This window comes from Notamacropus eugenii, chromosome 3, assembly GCF_028372415.1.
Source record: "Notamacropus eugenii isolate mMacEug1 chromosome 3, mMacEug1.pri_v2, whole genome shotgun sequence".
Lineage (NCBI taxonomy): Eukaryota > Metazoa > Chordata > Mammalia > Diprotodontia > Macropodidae > Notamacropus > Notamacropus eugenii.
In genome coordinates, this window is record NC_092874.1 from 8,728,469 (window position 1) to 8,748,581 (window position 20,113).

The 20,113-nt window shown below is 38.4% G+C and overlaps 1 protein-coding gene across 1 annotated transcript in view; it reads right to left on the minus strand.

Annotated features, from left to right (window-relative positions):
• MEOX2 (mesenchyme homeobox 2) overlaps positions 1–20,113 on the minus strand; it is an 81,623-nt gene that overhangs the window by 15,896 nt on the left and 45,614 nt on the right. Inside the window, exon 2 of the mRNA XM_072650819.1 lies at positions 4,452–4,624. Within this exon, the coding sequence (XP_072506920.1) occupies positions 4,452–4,624 (173 nt within the window). The remainder of the gene's footprint in view (positions 1–4,451; positions 4,625–20,113) is intronic.

Consider the following 20,113-nt stretch of genomic DNA (forward strand, 5'->3'; position numbering starts at 1 on the left):
AGAAGCATACAGATGCTTCTGAGCACCAAATGCCCATGTGGACTGTTGTCTAATATGGTAGAAGAAGATGAATTTGCAAAAATAGAAGGAAACAAACCTTCTATATCTTCCATCAATACATCTGGGGTATAAGAAAGTAACTTGTCTATAACATATAGTTATAGTGACTTGTCCAAGGTGAAGTTGGTATTAGAGGTAGCTAACAATCAAATACAGCACTACAGTATGATGACTCATGTGTGACTTAGACACTACTCACACTAAATCAGTTAATATATGAAACATGGATGCTGCGAACCTTAAAAGCTATAGAAAATCAATAAGCATCGATGAAGCGCCCACCATGTGCTGGGCACTGTACTGGGTGCTGGGGATGAAAGTGAAAAGAATGAAAGCCACTTACATAATAAAAGAGGAGATAAGTTCCCCCCATATACATATACATGTTTATCTATATATAGACACATACATATACATATGTATAGATACATACACACATACACATATGTATCTATCTATACATGTGCATATGTATAGATAGATATAAATACATACAAACATATGTATGTACCATATGTGTATATGTATATAAACAATCCCATATATGCCTATATGTGTGTATATATACACATGCATATATAGGCAATCAATCAATAAGCACTTATTGTGTATATTATCTTCTGGGCAATGTGAATAAATACAAATAATTAAATCCAAGGTAGTTGCAAAAGGAGGGTGCCTGAACTTGGAGAGATCAGGGAAGACTTCCTGCAAAAAATGCTTAAGATTCTCTTACAGAAAGAGAAGGGCTCTTTGACATACAGGTAAAGAGAAGGTTGCATTACAGACATGAAGGACAGTCATTGCAAAAGCTGAAAGTTGGGAGATGTAGTGGCATGTTTCTCGCAGGGACTATTTGACTAGATCACAGGCTGGAAGTGGGAGAGTAATGTCCAGTTAGGTTACAAAGGTAGGTTGAGGATAGTCTGTGTGGGCCAATAATTATTTTAGCAACGGTAGTAGCAGTAATGAAGAATAAATTGTTGCTAAACAAAATCACATAAAAGTTGTCTCCATTGTGGACATTTCAGTGGAAACCCAGAAGATCATGACAGAAGAGGAGATGATGACATTTATTGAATAGGATGTGTGTATGTGTGACCGCACCTTGTATATATACTTTCTGGTATATGGGAAGGCCTCCACAAAAGTAGTGCACATGGGAAAAGACAAAATGAGAGCCCAGCCTCAGAGGAGGAGGCAAAGACAAGGTCACAGATAGTATAGAAACACTATTCAGGGTAAGATAGCAAAAACAGTTTGTGGGGATAAAAAAAGAGCTGTCTAACTCTTATTCTGCATCTGCATTACTCTTTCAGGGTAAATAATCATAGACCTGGAAAGGTCAGGACACAAAACAGAAAACTGGAAGATGACACCCAGGCTGAGTAGGAAAACATAAAAAGAGCACCTAACTGTTCTTGAGGATTTTAAGTCACGTAGAGTGGATAGGCTGCATCTTCCTGCTTTTAGAATGGAACAGAGGTCAGGGCAAGAGAGAGGAGAAAGGAGAAGAAGAACACACTGTTCTCTTCCTTGGTCAGACCTCATCTGCTCTACTGTTTTCACTTATGTGAAGAAATTTTAGTAAGGATATTGATAAACTTGAGAATGTCCAAAGAGTAAGGGGCAACCAAGATCATGCCCTACGAAGGTCAGCTGAAGAAACTAATGTTGGTCACCCTGGATATGGTTCAGAATGAGTTTGTTTTCAGTCACAGGATAGATTCAATGTCTCCATGGTCCTTGCCAACTCAGAGACTGTGGTTCTGAGAAGAGGAGGTTTTAGAGATGGGCAAGACATACTAATTATCCTGAAGGACCACAATGAGGTGAAATATACATATATACGCATATGCACTTTGGCTTTGTAGACCTTATAATGTGAAATGAAATACTAATTAAAAATCCTAAGAATGATTAGGAATAGCAAGGACATGTTTTACTTTCTATTATGCCTGGTAGGAACAAATTCTCATTACAGTTATCTGCTGATTAGTCATAATCCTACAAGGGAGAATGACAACTAAAATAAACTAAATAATTTAAAACCAAATAGTTTAGGATTTTCTCTGAAATTTATTTTTAACTGAACATGATCTTGTTGGTGTATGACATTATCCAAAGTATGGCTCTTTCCGACATTCGCCATGTATTATCTGGTCTACTTCCCACATCATTCCTTGTGGCATGGAAGCTATTATGACTCCCATTTTACAAAGGAAGACACTGAGGTTCAAATGGATAATTTCTCTTTGGCCAACTAACTGTGTGTACTTATTCCAGTTCAATGTATGTATCTGTAGTCAATCAGGCAATTTCCAAGTGCAACCAAGACCTGACTTTGGACAAGAGAGCTGGGAAATTCTTCCATTTCCCCATTCTGCTTCCCAGTCCAATTCCCCACCACAATGCACTTCATGCTGAGAACAAACTGTTCTCTCAGAATTTGCCAAATGTTTCCTGGAGTAAAGGATGTCATTAAATGTTTGGGCTTAAAAAGAGGCTCTGAATTCACAGTGATCAGAGAACGTTGGGACATCCAAAGTACAGTAGGTTGTCAAAGCCAAATTTGAAAACAAGGCTTGAAAGATAAACAGAAACATGGTTGACCTCTCACTGACTTGTAATCATACTCTCCACAAAACCTGGTCCTCCGTCCTTATAGACCTAACACCACTCACCCATCTCCACTCTGCAGACGGCTTCACATCCTGCCTCCAAGAAAAGATCAAGGCTATTGGTCAAAAGTGTTTTTGTTTCCCTTATCCAGATCTTCAAATCTCTCTACGTTTCCCCACATCACCTAATTGTTTCATGGATTTCTTTGACAATTTAGTAAAGCTAATGAAACCTATCTCTATTTTTAAAGGCTAAAAATACAACACATAAGCATTTCCATGCACTTATATATCTATGTGCTCAGGTCTTCTGTAAAATAAAAGGTAAATAAAGGTAAATATAAGAACACTTAGCTTGACTGTGCCATCCTTCAACCTCTTCTTCAATATGTCTCCTACCATTCTCTGCTACCAGTCTAGCATTAATGATATTTACTTACTCCTCACCTACTCAGTATGATGCCCTCTCACTTTTCATATATTTTACATTAGATGTCTATCCCAGTGCACACCCATAAACACCTTCACTCTCAAAATGATGGAAAGTAATAAGAAATGATGTATCTGAATAATTCAGAGTACCACAAATAGACTTCCATAGTAGAATAAACACCATATGAAGGAGGAGCCAGGGAAAACAAAATACTGAATGTCTGTAGCAATCTAAGTGGAAAGTCCAGCTCCTTTTAAAGAAGAAAGAAGGAAAGAAAGAAATTACATATAATGCAATCCTAATAACCAAGTCTGATCCTGAAACAGGAAAAAGGGTCCCTTCTTCCTGCTCTTTCTTATAGATGGGGGGACTAAGGGTATGGAAAACTGCATATACCATCTAACTTTGGGTGCTTCCCTCTCCTCTTTCCCCTCTCCCTCTCTCTCCCCCTTTCTCTCTCTCTTTCTTCTCTCTCTCTCTCTCTCTCTCTCTCTCTCTCTCTCTCTCTCTCTCTCTCTCTCTCTGTCTCTCTCTCTCTCCCTCTCTCTCTCTTTCTGCCTCCCTCCTTCCCTTCCCCTATTATTTGTTACATGGGATGGCTCCCTAGGGAATAGAGAAAGGAGGAGAGATGTTTTCTGGAAGGAAGAAGATAAAGAAACAAAAAGACTTCCATAATAATTTGAATGATATAAAGCATTATTTTGCATCAATATAATGTTGGATTTTACATTCATGAACATTAAAAATAATTTGAAAATCATTGCACTTTCTGGAAAAGTACACTTCTTTGATTCATTCCCTGGTTAGCCAAGAATAACCTGATTTTTACTTTGTCAATATTAAACTTTTACAGGCACTCTCTAGAGGTGAATCTCCATTCACAATAACATATCTCATTTTCTTACTTAAACATGCTCCCTGGATAGCTCTCAAAGGCTTCCTGTTAGGTATTCATTGAGAATAAGGGAAATAAGAAATTTCCAATATGATCCTAACTCACATTCCTATACTGCCTCAATTTTGAGTTTGCAGATGTGCCCTTGGAACATTATCACAAAAACACTTAATTAAATACTGACTGTGTGCCAAACAGCATGCTAAGCACTGGAGATAAAATTTTAAGCAAACATTTCTCCATGGTTATTCAGCTGATGAGTATCAAAGGTAGGATTTGAACTCAAGTCTTTTCATCCATGCCAGGCACTCGATTCTCGATGCCAAGCTGTTTTTTTATATAAATGATGGGAGAAAAAAAATGACTGGGGAAGCTTTTCTTTTTTGTGGCCTTGATGCCCTACACCATTTAAAAGCAAAATTACTTCTTGCATCATTCCTACCTGTCTTTCCGTGAGATCCAAGTTCACTGCAATCTCATATCTCCTCAGCCGGGTCAGGTAGTTATGATGAGCAAATTCTGCCTCGAGTTCCCGGATCTGCTCCTTGGTGAAGGCTGTCCTTTCCTTCCTGGGCTTACTATTTACTTCTGACTTGTAATTTCCTTCCTGGGAGTCTGAAAGTCAGAGCAGATTACATGCGATGTCATTAAACTATTAAATTAATGAAGGCATCTGCTCACCCATCTTCATTCTTGCTATTGGAATAAAAAAATAAGATTGGTTGCAGAGTCAGTGATTGCCTATTCTAGACTATCAATGACCTCTTAACCAATGAAGATGAACAAACATTATATACAAAAAGAGAATAAAAACTCCTGGCAAGACTCAGAGTATCCATAACCGTCACATCTCCAAACATGAATGGGAAGTATTGACCTAGAGCCTTGCTTCAACTCCAAATAACCTCTATTACCAGCCAAATAGCCTTGAGAAAATAGTCTAGCTATAAGGAACAGGTATCCCCCACAAAAAACATTGATCCCAATTAAGTTTCACAAATGTAAAAAATGAAAGACAGTGAATGTCAGTGTGACTTCTTCATGAGTTTAGAGGTAAAATCATGTGGGAAGGAAGGTAGAAAAGCACAAAAAGATGCCTTCTGAATGTGGCAGAATGCTGGGGGAAAGGGGTAGAATTTCTTAAAAGCTCACAGACTCTCAAATGACAAAAAACTAATATTTCTTTTTAGGAAAACTAAAGAAGTTACTTTCTGAACATAATTGCAAAGCGATGAAAGAAAGAATCTTTTTATAAGGTCTTTTAAACTAAGGCTTAGGGACAGCTAGGTTTTGCAGTGGATAGGGCTTTGGCTTAGGAATCAGGAAGACTCATCTTCGTGAGTTCAAATCTAGCCTCAAACACTTACTAGCTGTGTGATGGTCAGAATTTATAGTCTTGGACTCAAAGATTATTATAGATGATGACTACAGCCATGAAATTGAAAGACATTTGCTTCGTGCAAGGAAAGCTATAGAAAATCTGGACCACCTACTAAAAAGCAGAGATATCACCTTACCAACAAATGTCTGTATAGTTAAAGCTATGGTTTTTCCATTAGCGATTCCTGACGGTGAGAGTTGGACTCTAAGGAAAGTTGAGTGCTACAGAATCGATGCTTTCAAATTGTATTGGTGGAGAAGACTTTTGAGAGTCCCTTGGACAGCAAGGTGATCAGTCGAAATGCAAACAAATTAATTCAGGCTATTCATTGGAAGGACAAATACCAAAGCTGAAGTTTAAATACTCTCGCCACATAATGAAAAGATGGGGCTCATAGGAAAAAACCCTGATGTTGGGAAGTATTGAAGGCAAAACAAAAAGGGGATGGCAGAGGATGCAATGGATAGATGGTGTCAGGGAGACAATGAACATGAGCTTGGAAAGATTTTGAGGGACAGTTGAGGTACAGAAAGACCTGGTGTGCTATGATCCTATGGAATCACAAAGAGTTGAACACAACTGAACTATTGAGGGACAACAAGGAAACCAAGGCTTAAAGGTCAGTTCTGTTGAGCAGAAGGGAACCTTTCTTCCTAAAAGGCCCAAAATTAATTTCCTTGGTTTTGTTTGTTTGTTTTGGTTTGGCTTTGTCATTTCATTGTATATGAAATTCCTAGTGGGCAAACTCCCTCCACCAATGTAGATTAGCAGTTACTTTGCAATCTATATTCCTTGAGAGTTGCACTGAGTGAGTAAGACATTCGCCTAGAGTTAAACAGACAGTATATATCAGAAGCAATATTAGAACCTAGGTCTTATTCCTGACACTGCAACCACCTCAGAGAGGCAGTGTTGTGTCTTGGATAAACCATAGGAGTCAGAGTCTAGGTGACATGCATTTGATATACCGTCTGTGTGACATGTGGTGAGTCACTTCACCTTCCTAGGGTGAAATTTCCTCACCCGTGAAATGAAGAGATAAGAAGTGATAACTTCTAAGGTCCCTTGTAAAACTAAATCTACAATTCCATGATCTCCATTCACTATGTCATACTTAGAGTATTTTTTAATCCTTCTGTCATGTGAGTGACAGTGTCAGGTTCATGTATAAAGGACAACTTTTTAACATTCAGAAAGACCATTATTCAAATAGATAATAATTCATATCAGAACATGTTCCTCCAAAATACCCATATAACTAATCATCCAGATAACTGCCTCATTTTACCACCTGTGTATACACTTGCATTCAATGCCAGGATTTAAGAATGATATGAAATGGTGTTTTTTTCTGATCACATATGATTACATTTGACAGAAGAATTATGATGTTTTCTTATGGGGTACAAAACTGAGGGCTATTTATAAACATTCATTTCCTTTTTGCCATGACCAAAGAATTCATTGAGTAGTGGCCAACCTATTATTTATGAGCTTTTCCACAGTTAGGCAGTCCTCTGGACAATAAAGTCAGTCTGTTAATAGAATTATAGTTGATGCCCTATTTCCCCAAACGCCTTGTCTTCATTTTGTCTTAATTATCTATACGTTTATTCAGTATGCCCATGTAGTTCCTGCATTGAGGGACGGGATGGATGGATTTCTGTATTTTTCTCCATGGGGCCCAGTACAATGCCTCAAACAGAGCAGCCACTTCAGTGTTTATTTGTTGATTGATTTTTCATTGCATTTACAATGCCAAGCACAGTATCTGCCGCATCATAAGCATTTAATAAATGTTTTCAAACTGATTGACTGATGAAAAGTTTTTTTTTTCCTTCCAAATGACTTATTTTCAGTCCAAAGATGCTGAAATACTTGGAATACATGTAGAAGAAATCCAAAGTATTTTGGATATGCTTTCCTTCCCCCTGCCAACGTACAGACTGATGGGAGCCATCATGAAATGACTAGGGGCTACTAGCCCACAATGGCACCCTCTAAAAGTGAAACTCCTGCACTAGGTCATGGTTATGTCAATAACTCTGACTCATGATTAACGGGATCTGAAGCTGACCCATTGTGATGCTTTCCGTGACCAGCAAGAGCAAGTCAGTTTTCATCAATATCCTGGCCCATCAGCCACTCTAACAGACCACAGAATGTGTTTTCCTGATGGGTATGTGGGCTATATCCAGCATTCCTTATAAATCACTAACTGCAGTTCTAGGCTCATCACTCACACCTATGCTGATGGGCTCCGTGCTTTGGCAGAGTCCAGTCAACTGTAATCATCTAGAGAAGTAGTGGCTACAGGTCATGTGCCTGCTGATTGGTATTTTCTACCCCATGGGTGAGACTCATTCCCATTATGTAAAAGCTGAACTTGGAAGGGGTGGGGAGAGAGAGAGAGGCCAGATCCAGATAACATCAAGACATCTAGTATCCTCCAGATGTTGATCTATGTTATTATTAGACAATGATAAACATTCAGGTATCTCAGAACAGCCAGATGTTCTGACATAATGTAGGCAAAACTCCCCAGTGAGTGGCTGCATTGTTCACTTTTCAGCTGGAATCTTGGGATCTTGTAGGATCTATCATAGCTCATATTCATGCTCAGAAAATGCACCTCTCACACTAGGCTCCCAGCATGTACACTCTGATGCCAAACTGGACGAAAGCCCTGTCCCCAGGCTCTGGGTCACTTTTCTTTGATGGGGCAAAACCCTGCTCCTTGCGTGTAAAACAAATGTGGACTCAAGTCAGAGCGAAGCTATTTTTTTTCATAAGCAATCTGATGTGAATGATTCATAGTTTGCCTATTTCCTTATGTAAGCATGAATGAATGAATTCACATTAGGGGAAGCGTGTTAACTTGTGTTTATTTTCATTTCTTTGAAATTTACATCCTTTAACTCTTTGTGATATTCACAGCTTCCAGAAAAGTGGCTAAATGGCTGTGTGTGCATGTGTAAATATAGAAAGACACAATAGCATCCATGCCCATAGCAATTAAGCTTGTGCATGGATCAGATTCAACACCCAATGGAAGGCTATCTCAAATTCCTTACCAACATGACAAGCTTAAATCTCATAGCCACTTACCGAATTTTCTTTCCAAACACAAGCTGTCCAAAAATTACTGCCCCAAATGTAGTCATTTCCATAGTGGTCATTCAAGTTTAGGGTAATTACTTATGGGAAGACTAAATTGTAAATAATATAACAAAGACGGAATCCCCACCCCCTTTCAGCTGTATCAGCAAAGGAAAACAAGATCTTGAAAAAACAGCAGATATACCAGATGTGTCAATTACTAACCCCTAAGAATATTTCCTTTTTTTTTTAAAACTTGCTCTCTAGGCTTTTTATCGTAGTTAAAGTTAAAAAAAAACTTTCCCCCTTTTCTTTCCCATTAAACACAAGCTCCCTGGAATAGTGTTTTTTGGACTTGTAACGTCCATAAACTTGGGTTGTTTTAATTTCCAAAGTCATAAATCTTTTTCTTTCTTTCTTTTTCTTTTTGGAATGTTTCTTTTTAACAGTCTCTAAAGGATAAAGACTGGGAGATCCCATCTCTTTCTGACCTTAAGGTCTTTGTTCATATCACCTGACTAGCTTTTCTTTGGTGGAAAATGGGTGGGAGAGTTGGAAGAGGCTTTTGGCAGATTTGAAATCAGCGTCCATCTGTTTCCCAGCTGTTTCAACTGAGGCAAAAATCTCTCAGTTTTCTTCCACTACCCATATCCTATGCCAAATGGTAGGTGTTGAGGGGGGAATTTAGAAATTGCATCCCTTCTTTCTGCCTCTCAGCCTCAAACAAAATATCACCATCTGGCACAACGCATTACAATGTAAAAGGTCACATTCTGAGTATTCTCACTTGTAGACCTTCGTGTGCACATTTAAGAAAGAGCATGTGAACACAAGTGTACACAAGTGTTCCTTCACACATATACAAAGAACTCTCTTTCTCTCATACACATACACACACACACACACACACACACACACACACACACACACACACATGCACATCTGAATCGCTCACTTTTCCTTAAAGAAATGTTGACTTATGGGTTCAGGTACTGGTTGGCTGTCCTTGTTCCATAACCTTTGGCTTGCTGGGACTATGCTAATGGAAGAAGTCTGTGTTACTTCCGTCAAGGATACAAATTGCTCTCCAAGGATCAGTTCTGTCTAGCTTTTAGAACTTCTCCACATGTGACTTTTTATTTCACCCAGGGCAAGGCAGTGCCAAAAGATAATAATGTTTTATTAGAGGCCAATGAGACAAGGGCTCTCTGTTCATGAGCAACATGGTATGTTTTTAAGTCAAATAGTATCACTAAAGCAGGACTGACTGATATCATAACACAAAACTAAATCTATTAACTTGCTTCCCTTTAGTTAGTACAGTTGTATGTGCACACTAACATTATAATGAACCACAGGGAAATATGACCAAAATGATCAACGTTTAGATTTAAAAGAACACAGGAACACAAAGGTCAATGATATTTTTCCCTTATGAGATTTCTTGTGTCTACTTTTTATTGGTTACTGAAAAGACAGATGTAGCACCATCTTATATGTAGCATTGCTGAGTTGCTTCAAAACAAAGTATCCAGAGGAAGAAGTATAGGGCTTGGTATGTTGAATGGCAAGACACACTGAATATAACTGGGCCAAATGGGTCCTTCCCAATGTTTTGAGTTGACAGAATGATCTCCAGTACCTCTCATGAAGGTGGTCTTGGAGATTCATGGCAAGAAGAGGATGGAAGACACTAGCAGAATAAGAGGTCATGTAGAATTCACTTGAAGGTGGCAAACTGCAACAGTAATCCTCTTCAAAAGATTCATAGGTCCATGAAGATACTGAAGAGCTTGATTCTAATAAGGTGCTTTACATCTGAAAAGGGAACCTTGGAAGAATTGTTTATTGGTTCAATACTTAAATCCCTCTACTTCGTATCTCATGGAGAAACAGTGATAGCCATGAGTGCTTGAAGGCTATGAAAAAGGAAGACAAGTTTCAGAGAATTCCTTGTTGCTTTGAAGGGCATTCGATAAGGGGTACAGGGAGGGGAACTGGGTTTCCTTTGGAATGAATTGCCTGGCTAAGTTCAGAAAGGCTCAAGCCCAACCTAGCTACAAAGAAGGGATTAAGGAAGAGGAGAGGGAGGGCAGAGATCAGAACAATTCACAAAGATGAGTGGCAAAGGTGAAACAATCTGTTTCTGTGTAACAAGGGCTTCATAGCAACAAAAACCCAGATCTTTGAGAACCAAGATGGACTTAGATTAGCAAATTTTCTCTCTCTCTCTCTCTCTCTCTCTCTCTCTCTCTCTCTCTCTCTCTCTCTCTCTCTCTCTCTCTCTCTCTATCTCTCTCTCTCTCCCTCCCTCCCTCCCTCCCTCTGTCACACACACACAAATTGGTTTCATGATCAAGAACCTTGTGGTAGCTCAAAATAATCATTCTGAAAGTCATAATTGACTTTCCTGGAATATTGATGTAAAATAATGTCAACTGAGACTTTTGGTAGCACATTTTTAATCTTTTTTTTGTAACACATTTTTGATACCAACTTATCTAAGAGTTATGTGCAAAAACTGGACTAACTCAAAACTATGTTAGGTTCCTTATCCTTATATTTAGCTTCTGAAAAATCCCAGATATTTACTACGGTTTTACAAAAAAAATTTCTGTGAATTTTCACAAACTCTATATAGTACAGCCAAAATTAGTGAGGCTTTTATTGTGAAGGTGGACTTTAACACAGAATTTTAGAGTTAGAAGGAAGCAACCCTTTCACAAAACACTTTGGGAACTTCACGGTTTAAGAAGTAAAGCGGGGTTTTCTTAACCTCTTTTGTGGCATGGGAGTTTGGCGAGGCCTATGGACTCCTTTGGCAGTCTAATTCAGCCTATGGATCCCTTCTCAAATTAATGTTTTTTTAACTGCAGGAAATAAAATACAAAGGATTACAAAGGAAATCAATGGTTATTGAAAATGAAGATGCAATTTGTTCACCATCCCAGTTCATGGACCCCCCCCCCCCATAATCTGACCTTGGATATCTTTGGAGTTCACATGCCCCAGGTTAAGACCCAGGTTAAAAGTTAAAGATGATTTCCTGAAATACTAAGGCAAATCCAGGGGCCAAAGTCTCAGCTCTAACAAACTAGCAGCATTGGACAAGGGGATTTCATTTCTTCATCAATTGAAATTCCTCTCTGTTTAGCTTGCTCCTGAAGTGACATGAGTACTGTATTTAGTGAGCATGATGTCAAAGTCCTTATGTGTATACTGAGACCAACTTCTGACATTTCCCAGAAATTATACTATGTGAAGGAATGATGCAAAGATGAGAGTAGGTGAAGGAAGATACGTGGTTAAAAATTAGTTTTGGTGGTGAAGAAGCATTTTTGAGGATGAAAAACAAGAATCTGGAAATTACTGCTTTCCATAAAGACAAAAATATAAAGAAATAAAATAGAAATGTTTAGGGAAAAGTGCCCAAGAAATTTAGAATATGAATATGAACTCAAAACAAGGGTTACCACTCAAGCATTGCAGAGTCAAAGCGTATGCTCTTCAATAAAGGGCCTTTACCCAAATGAAAATCATGTGAGCAGTCTGGAAATGTGCTCAGCAGCAGTGGACACTGGGATTAAGAGAGGCTCCAAAATTAGATAGGTTTTGCCCTTTGGATTCAAGAGTGCATGCCTCTTCAGTGATGGGATTGTTGTGGTCCATTGTGCTCCATCAGAACTTGGCAAACATTCCTTAACAACTCATCCTTAACAACTGTAGCACGGGCTGGATCTAGTTACAGGTCTGAGGGGACCCCAAGAGACTCTAACACTGGACCGAGAATCTTCTCCCTACTCCCCCTCCCCAACAAGATATTCTTTAAAGATTTACACTGAAAGGAAACTCTCTGACTTGTTCCATGCTGCCTAGAATGCTCTCTTGATGCAAATCTAACTCAGTTTTCCGGGTTTCCTTCAAGATTTAGCTCAAATCCCACCTTTCATAAGAGATCTTTCCTAGTTCTTATTTGTCCTCCCTTCCAACTAGTACCTTCTTATTCTAAACACTTCTCTTCTCCTCCCCTCCCTTCCTTCCCCTCTCTCTCCACAAAATCTTCTATATCCATAGTTATATACAGGTTATCTCCCTGATTATCATGTTAGCCTCCTGAGGGCAGGGGTGTTTTTGCCTTTCTTTGTGTCTTTATGGCTTGACACACAATCTAATCCATAGTATGCATTTAGTAACTTCCCGTTGACTTACACAATTGAAAGCCACTTCACTTTTTCATAGGAATGACGGATGTTTTATTTTGCATCAAACTAAGCCTAATTTCTCTGCAGCTTTTATCAATGGCAGATAATTCTGTCCTTGAGATTGATCAACTAATCAGTAAACCAACCAACATTTATTAAGCACCTACTATATGCCAGACACAGTGCTAAGCAGAACAAATCTAATCCCTTCTGTGCATAATAGTGCTGCAAGTCAGTGGACATCACTCTCATGCCCATATTCCTTTTCTTTTTCCAGAATAAATCCCCACTCCTCAGCTCTTTCAATTGTTTCTTGCATGGGATGATCTCAAGTTCCTTCACCATCCTGGATGCCCCTTTCTTGATACAATTCTGCCTGTCAGTGTCCTTACCAAAGAGTACATTCTTCTCAAAGTGGTTTGACAAAGGCAGAATATGGCAGTATTATCAATTCCCTAGTCCTGGACTCACTTAGCTTTATGGGTATGCTAAGTCTACTTTTTCCAGAAAAGCTGCTATCTAGATATGACTACCCCATCCATACTTCGGGAATTGATAGACTCCAAATGTAGCACTTTACATTCATTTCTATTCAACTTTGCATATTCAGCTTAATTCTGTGTTGCATTCTGTTGAAGTCTTTTGGAATCCTGACTCTGTCATTCAGTATCTTAGATATCTTTCCCTCTCAGCTGTGTGTCAGGCACAAAATTGATAAACATTTCATCTATGCCTCTATCCATCCAAGTCACTGACTGACAATAGGGGGAAAGGAAAAGGGGAAGGGAAAAGGAGAGAGGAAGAGAGGGAAAGAGAAAGAGGAAAGGAAGCATCAAGTATAGATGCCTAAGATCATTTCCACTGGAGACTCCCTCCAAGATCACATCAAACTATTAATGACTATTCGTTTGGTCTGACCCTTCACTCAGGTCCAACTCCCCCTAATTTTACTTTCACTTAACCCACATTTCTCCTCCTCTCTAAGAGAGTAAAAGGAAGAGGTAGAGGTGGAGAGAGAGAGAGAGAGAGAGAGAGAGAGAGAGAGAGAGAGAGAGAGAGAGAGAGAGAGAGAGAGAGAGAGAGGAGAGAGAGAGAGAGGAGAGAGAGAGAGAGAGAGAGAGAGAGAGAGAGAGAGAGAGAGAGAGAAGAAGAAGAAGAAGAAGAAGAAGAAGAAGAAGAAGAGAAGAAGAAGAAGAAGAAGAAGAAGAAGAAGGAGAAGAAGAAGAAGAAGGAGAGCAGAAAAACTCTACCTTCAATATTCCCTGTTCTAAAAAAAAATGAGTAATCCTGTCCATGAAGCATATATACTGAGTCTATCATAACCAGCCCCTACTGAAGCCTGTTACTTAGTTCAGTCTTAGCCTCAAAATACCCTTTCCCATGTTGGATTATTGGATTATTCTATCTCCAAGAGTTTTCTTATCCCAGGCTTCTAAGTGCATTTCAGTTAAGGGTATCCACTCTTTTGCTCTAATTCTGAACAAACATGACTCCCAAATCCTTTCCTGTGGAGGCAGATGAGTTGGTCCTGGATATTTCAAGACTTATAAACAAGAAGGACAATGTAGGTATCGTCTACCATATCATAACTACATAGTACACATGAAAAAAATGTTTAGGGGTAGGTGGCTAGGAGCTAATTTACTCAAATAGATAGTTGGTCGGGATTGTATTGTTGCTTTCACAGCACGCTGGGTGAATAATGCAACAAAAACACACTGTTTGGGACCCATCGTGCTAGGAAGCTGTGATTCCCCTAAATCATAGTTCCAGCTGCTTTCTTGTATGACTTATTCCACTAGAGTCCTTTAAAGCATCCTATGGTGGGCAAGTGATCTTTGGCCTTCAAAGACCATGCCAGTGCAAAACAAGCCACAAATGATTGTAAAGTTTTGCACCGAACTCCAGTGAAGATCTGCGTCCTTGTCATTTGAGGGCCAGCTTAGCTAAAGCCAGGGAAGAAGGCTGAGCATGAGGGGATGAATTTATGTGTTTGATTTTTTTTCTTCATTTTCAGGGACTTATGAAGACTAATTCTTAAGGTACAGAGAGATCGAAGTCAGCATCATGGAAGGAATGCACAATCTGCTAAAATCACTGATTCCTAACAACTGAACTAAGTTTGGGAGAATCAAACTTCATCTAGGATAACAGGTACAAAAAAATTAATTAGATTTTATTTTTTATTTGACATGATTCTATCATCAGAGAATCAGAGAATATTAAACCTGGAAGGAAACTCGGAAGTCTTCTGGTCTAATCTCATTTTAAAGATGATCATGCTGAGGTCAACAGATTGGAATATGTTTCCCAGCTAGCTAGGCATATATCTTGACTCTCAGGTAGAAGTGTCATTCCAGAATCATGAACATTAGTTCTGAAATTAATAAGGAGGTTTTTTTTTTTTCTCATTACATGTCAATCAATCCATTAATCAAACAACAAACATTTATTAAGTTCTTGTCATGGGATGGGCACTATGCTAAATGTTGGGGAAACAAAGAAAAGGAAAAAATCTACTCTCAAGAAGTTCATGTTTCAGTAGGGAGATTCATCCTCATCAAAAATTCATAAGAAATAAAAAGTAAAGCAACGCTGTCATAGTGTCATCACCTGTTTGCAAGTGTAAATAGGCCAAGGACTACAAAAACAATTGTTTCATTTACTAAACTTTGAAAAAAAAAAAACAAAACCCTAAATTGAGGAAAAACCAGTAATTGAAACAACGGTCCAGGTCTCATTTCTTGAAAACAATCCATTTGGTGGAATCAAGAGTGAAATGCTAGAACAAGTGTATGAGAGTTGGACATTGAAATGCAGGACACTGTATAAGGTCTGGTCAGTGTAAGTTTAAACATTGACTAGAAAATTTTATTACACTCTAAAAACTGATGATCCCCCCTTCCAATAAATTTACTGTTGATCCTGGCATATCAAAGGCCAAAGTTGACAATTTAATTTTATTTTCCAATGAAATTATTGAAGTGACATTTTACAAGGTCCAGTGGGAGCCATGGTTGACTTTGGTTTCCTATGAAAGTTTTACTGGGAAATTTGACAAAACTTACCCAACCTGGCAAAACCCAAAAACTGGCTGTACTTAGAGAGTTTTTCAATTGAGTCCTGGCAGCCTGTGTTGGAGATTTAAGTAAACATGAGTCACATACTACAAAAAAGGAAGACCATCAGAATGGCTAACTCATATCCATCAGAGGGGAGAAATTAAGTCAACAGATTCTTATGGGTTAGTCCTCCTCTGCCAGGAACTCCTCATGGCGTTAAAGTGACCCTGACTACTTAAAGATCATGCCAAGGGAATTTTCTCTTAGTAGGGCTTTAGTAGAAGACTTTGAGGATGGGCCTGGTAATGGAGTGCCACTAAGGAAAGCCTTGCTCAGAGCCAGAGGCACATTTCATATTACAGCGTACAAAATAACAAGCTGCAAATGAATATGTGACCTAAATATATAATACACACACTATAAACACACATACACATATATATATACATACATATACACACATACATACATAAATAAATATTATATATGTATATGCTTATAAAATACTCACACACACACACACACACAATGGTGGAAAGAGGAAAAATCTTCACCAGAAAAGATAAAATATGTCATTTTAATTTGTAAAATTAGCAAAATTTTATATGATCAGAATCCATACCATCCATGATCAACTCATATCTGGAGACACATTTTAATACTAGAGACTAAAGACAATCAGAAACATTATAAGGATCACCTGTCAATATCTACTATCAATCAATCATGAGCATGTTGTGCTCATGTGACCAGAAAATATAAAGTGAGAGAAAAATTTCTAGATACTTCTAGCCACTGAGCCACCTAGCTGCTTAATAGGTGAAAGAAACAGACAAAACATCCCAAAAGTCTTTGTGTCACTTTCTATTTTAATAGCTAAAAACTTTAATAGTTTTAAGTGTTAATAGCTTAAAAGGCAATAAGATTTTGGGGACATCTAATACATGGAACTGACACTAGTATCTAGGAATAAGAGCCGTTCTCCAATAGATCTGTGGCCAAAGGAAATAAATAAACAGTGTCACAAGAAGAAATGTAACATCACACTATGGCTAACTATGGATGATTTAGCTATCCTCAGTGATACAATGATCCAAGAAAATTCTAAGGGAGTTATCATGGAAAATGTTATCCAATTCCAAAAAAGAGTTGATGGTGTCTGAATGTCTATTGAAACATACTATTTTGCCCATTATTTATTTCTTTTGGTCTGTATCTCCTTTAAAAGCATGTTTAATATGGAAATATGTTTTACGTGATTGCACATATATAACCTACATCAAGCTGTTTACCATCTTGGGGGGGTCAGAAAATTTAGAACTCATTTTATTAAATGATGTTAAATTTTCCTTTATATGTTAATTGGAAAAAAAATAAAATTATTAAATAGAAGAGAGGTAAATCATAAACATCCATAAGAGAAAATATTCCAAATTACTAATAATAAGTAAACTAGAAATTAAAACAATACTGAGGTTTCACTTCATATCTATCAACAGTCAGAAATGAAAATGACTCAATCAGTATTGACGAGCCAATGGGAAGACAGACACACCGATACACTTGATGGTAGTCATACAATCCAAACATTCTGTGGACTATTTGGGAATTATGTAAGAAAAGTTATTGAACTATTCATACCCTTTGAGCCATTACTACCACTATTGATCATAAAACCACAGGAAATAAATAACATAAAATAATGTCCTCCATGTAAGATAACCACAGCTATGTTTTTTTGCTGTAGTTAAAAATAAAACAACAGGAAACCAATTATGGCATATTAATGTAATGGAATATGGTTGTTTATAAAGGGAAAAAAGTAAATTTTGGGAATTCAAAGAAACCTGGGAAGACTTATGGAACAATAATACCTAATTGACAAAAGTAGAAGTAGAACAGTGTGAACAGTGACCTCAATCCCTTAACTAATAAATAATAGTAAAAAGCTATCAAAATTTGATGAATTGCAATGAGCAATTTGCAGAATTGATATGAAAATAGCCTTTTATTTCTTCTCAAAAGAGAGACAGGCAAAATGGCTGTGGCATGTGAGAGCTGCTGTGACAGCTGGATATATGTGTTTTTTCTTTGCTTTTATTTTGTTACAAGAGTTGAACAGAAAGGGAGGTCTCAAGGACATATGATGAATATATAAAAACAATAGGCAACTTTCTCTTTTTCTTTTTAAGATGCTAGATTGGGAGCCAAAAGAGCTTTCTTCAAGTTGCAGTACTGGTTCAAATGTCAATTGTCACTTGCTACTTGTGCAAGCCCCTTCTTTTCTCAGGATCTTGGTTTCCTACTCTGCAAAATAAGGGAGATTGGGCAATCTATATTTGGAGGTCCCTCATAGCTCTCAATGTAGGTTCCTCTGCTAATTTGTCCCAAGGACTCAGCTCTGGTGTGTGTTCACATACACAATAGTCACAGCGTCTGTGTTGCCAGATGGTGGATATATAACTTCAGAAATGATGAGTATTTTGCCATCACCGGACTTTGTTAAGATCATCATGTGTGTCAAAGGACAACAAACATTTTTGTTGGGTTTGACACGTTTGGAGTTCTAGACCAGGTAACCCTCATGGTAAATGGGATAAATAACCTTTTCAAACACAGCTTTCTCCAACATGCTAGTATCTAATAAAAAGTTGTTTTCCTCAAGCTGCAAAGAGGTCTGCTTTGCAAAGTAGAAATCTCACATTCCATGAACCAAAATCAAGGCTACAACTTAATGTAAAATCATAGATTGGAGCTGGAAGTAATCTTGAAGGTCACTCCCTTAATCTTATGGATGAGAATGCTAAAACAAAGCAGGTTCAGTGTTATGCCTCAGTCACACCACACAGAAGGAAGATGGCCTTTGCACATAGCTCCCAATTGGCAACACAGCCTCCTGAATGTTCACTATATACGCCATAGTATGTATGGAGACCTAATTAGCACTTCACTCACAAAACGTGTGCATGCAGTCACCCACATTTGAGGATGTAGGCTTGACCAGGCTAAGTTCTCTTATTTCTTTCTTTGCAAATCAGTCCCCCCCTCCCCATCATCCTTGTAAACATTCAGTTGTGCTGGTCACATTGACTCAGTTTCTACTCATTCACCTGATGATGATGCCCCTCAGACTGAACCCTGAGATATACCTGGAAGCAAGAAGATGCTTGTGTTTCCTCACGGATCCTGCCGCTAGGATTTGTTCAAGCACATACAGAAAAGGTTTGCTGTGCTCATGTACTCCCCCTTGGTTCGTAGCCAAACACTATCTCTCTCTGTTTCAAAAACGGATGGGCTTTTTAAGCTTTTATGCAATAGTTTCATTCCCATTTGGGCTCTGGAGCAGTGTTGCTAAAGACTACTCATAAATAAGGGTGTAAAGTGTTTTCCCTCATGTCATTAAATGGAATGACTTGCTTTTGGAGTCCATCAAATAGAAAAAAGTGTCAACATTTTAAAAGTGAAACCTACCATTTGCTATTTATACCATACACTGGCCTGTTTGTACCCAGGCAAGATGAGAGGGAAAAGAATAGAATAGATATTTAGAAGGTGAGAAAGAGAAAGAAATGTGAGGAAAAGAGGTGAGAGAGAAACAAAGAGATGGAAGGGAGAGGAGAAGAAAAGAGAGGAGAGGGAAGGGGAAAAGAGGGGAGGGAAGGAGATAATGAGTTTTGCAGAATAATTAATGAAGGACCAACTTTGGAGTCATGAAAACATGGGTTCAAGCCCTGCCTCTGACACATATATCGAACTGTCACAGCAGCTCTTTGTGACACCTGCCTCTGACCCTTTCAAAGCCCCAGGTAACTCTCTAAAATTTGATTACAGTGGGTTGCTCACTGACATCCCCAGAGGGCACAGGCCCATAGAAGAGATTACAGATCTTGGGTGTCTTTTGAGTACACTGATGATTTTCCCCAGTCAATTGTGAGCTCCTTGAAGGTAGGGAATGTTTGCTTTTCTTTTTGTACTCCAACTAACTTACAGGTGGTGCTTCATATTAAATTGAGTCCCCCACCCTGATGGAATCATCGATATTGAACAATGAAGAAAAATGACAGAGCTGAAGATAGATGCAAAAGGAGATACAAAAGGCATCTGCTCCACTCCATCCTCCACACGTGAGGAAACTAAGAACCAGGGTGATCAACTCATATCTGGAGACACATTTTAATACTCAAGACTAAAGAAAATCAGAAGCCTTATAAGGATCACCTGTCAATATCTACCATCAATCAATCAATCAGCATTTACTAAAAGACCTTACTATGCACAGGGCACTGTGCCACATGCCAGCGAAACAGAAAAAAAGCTAAAATAGCCTCTGATTTCAAGGGGTATACATTCTAATGGGGGA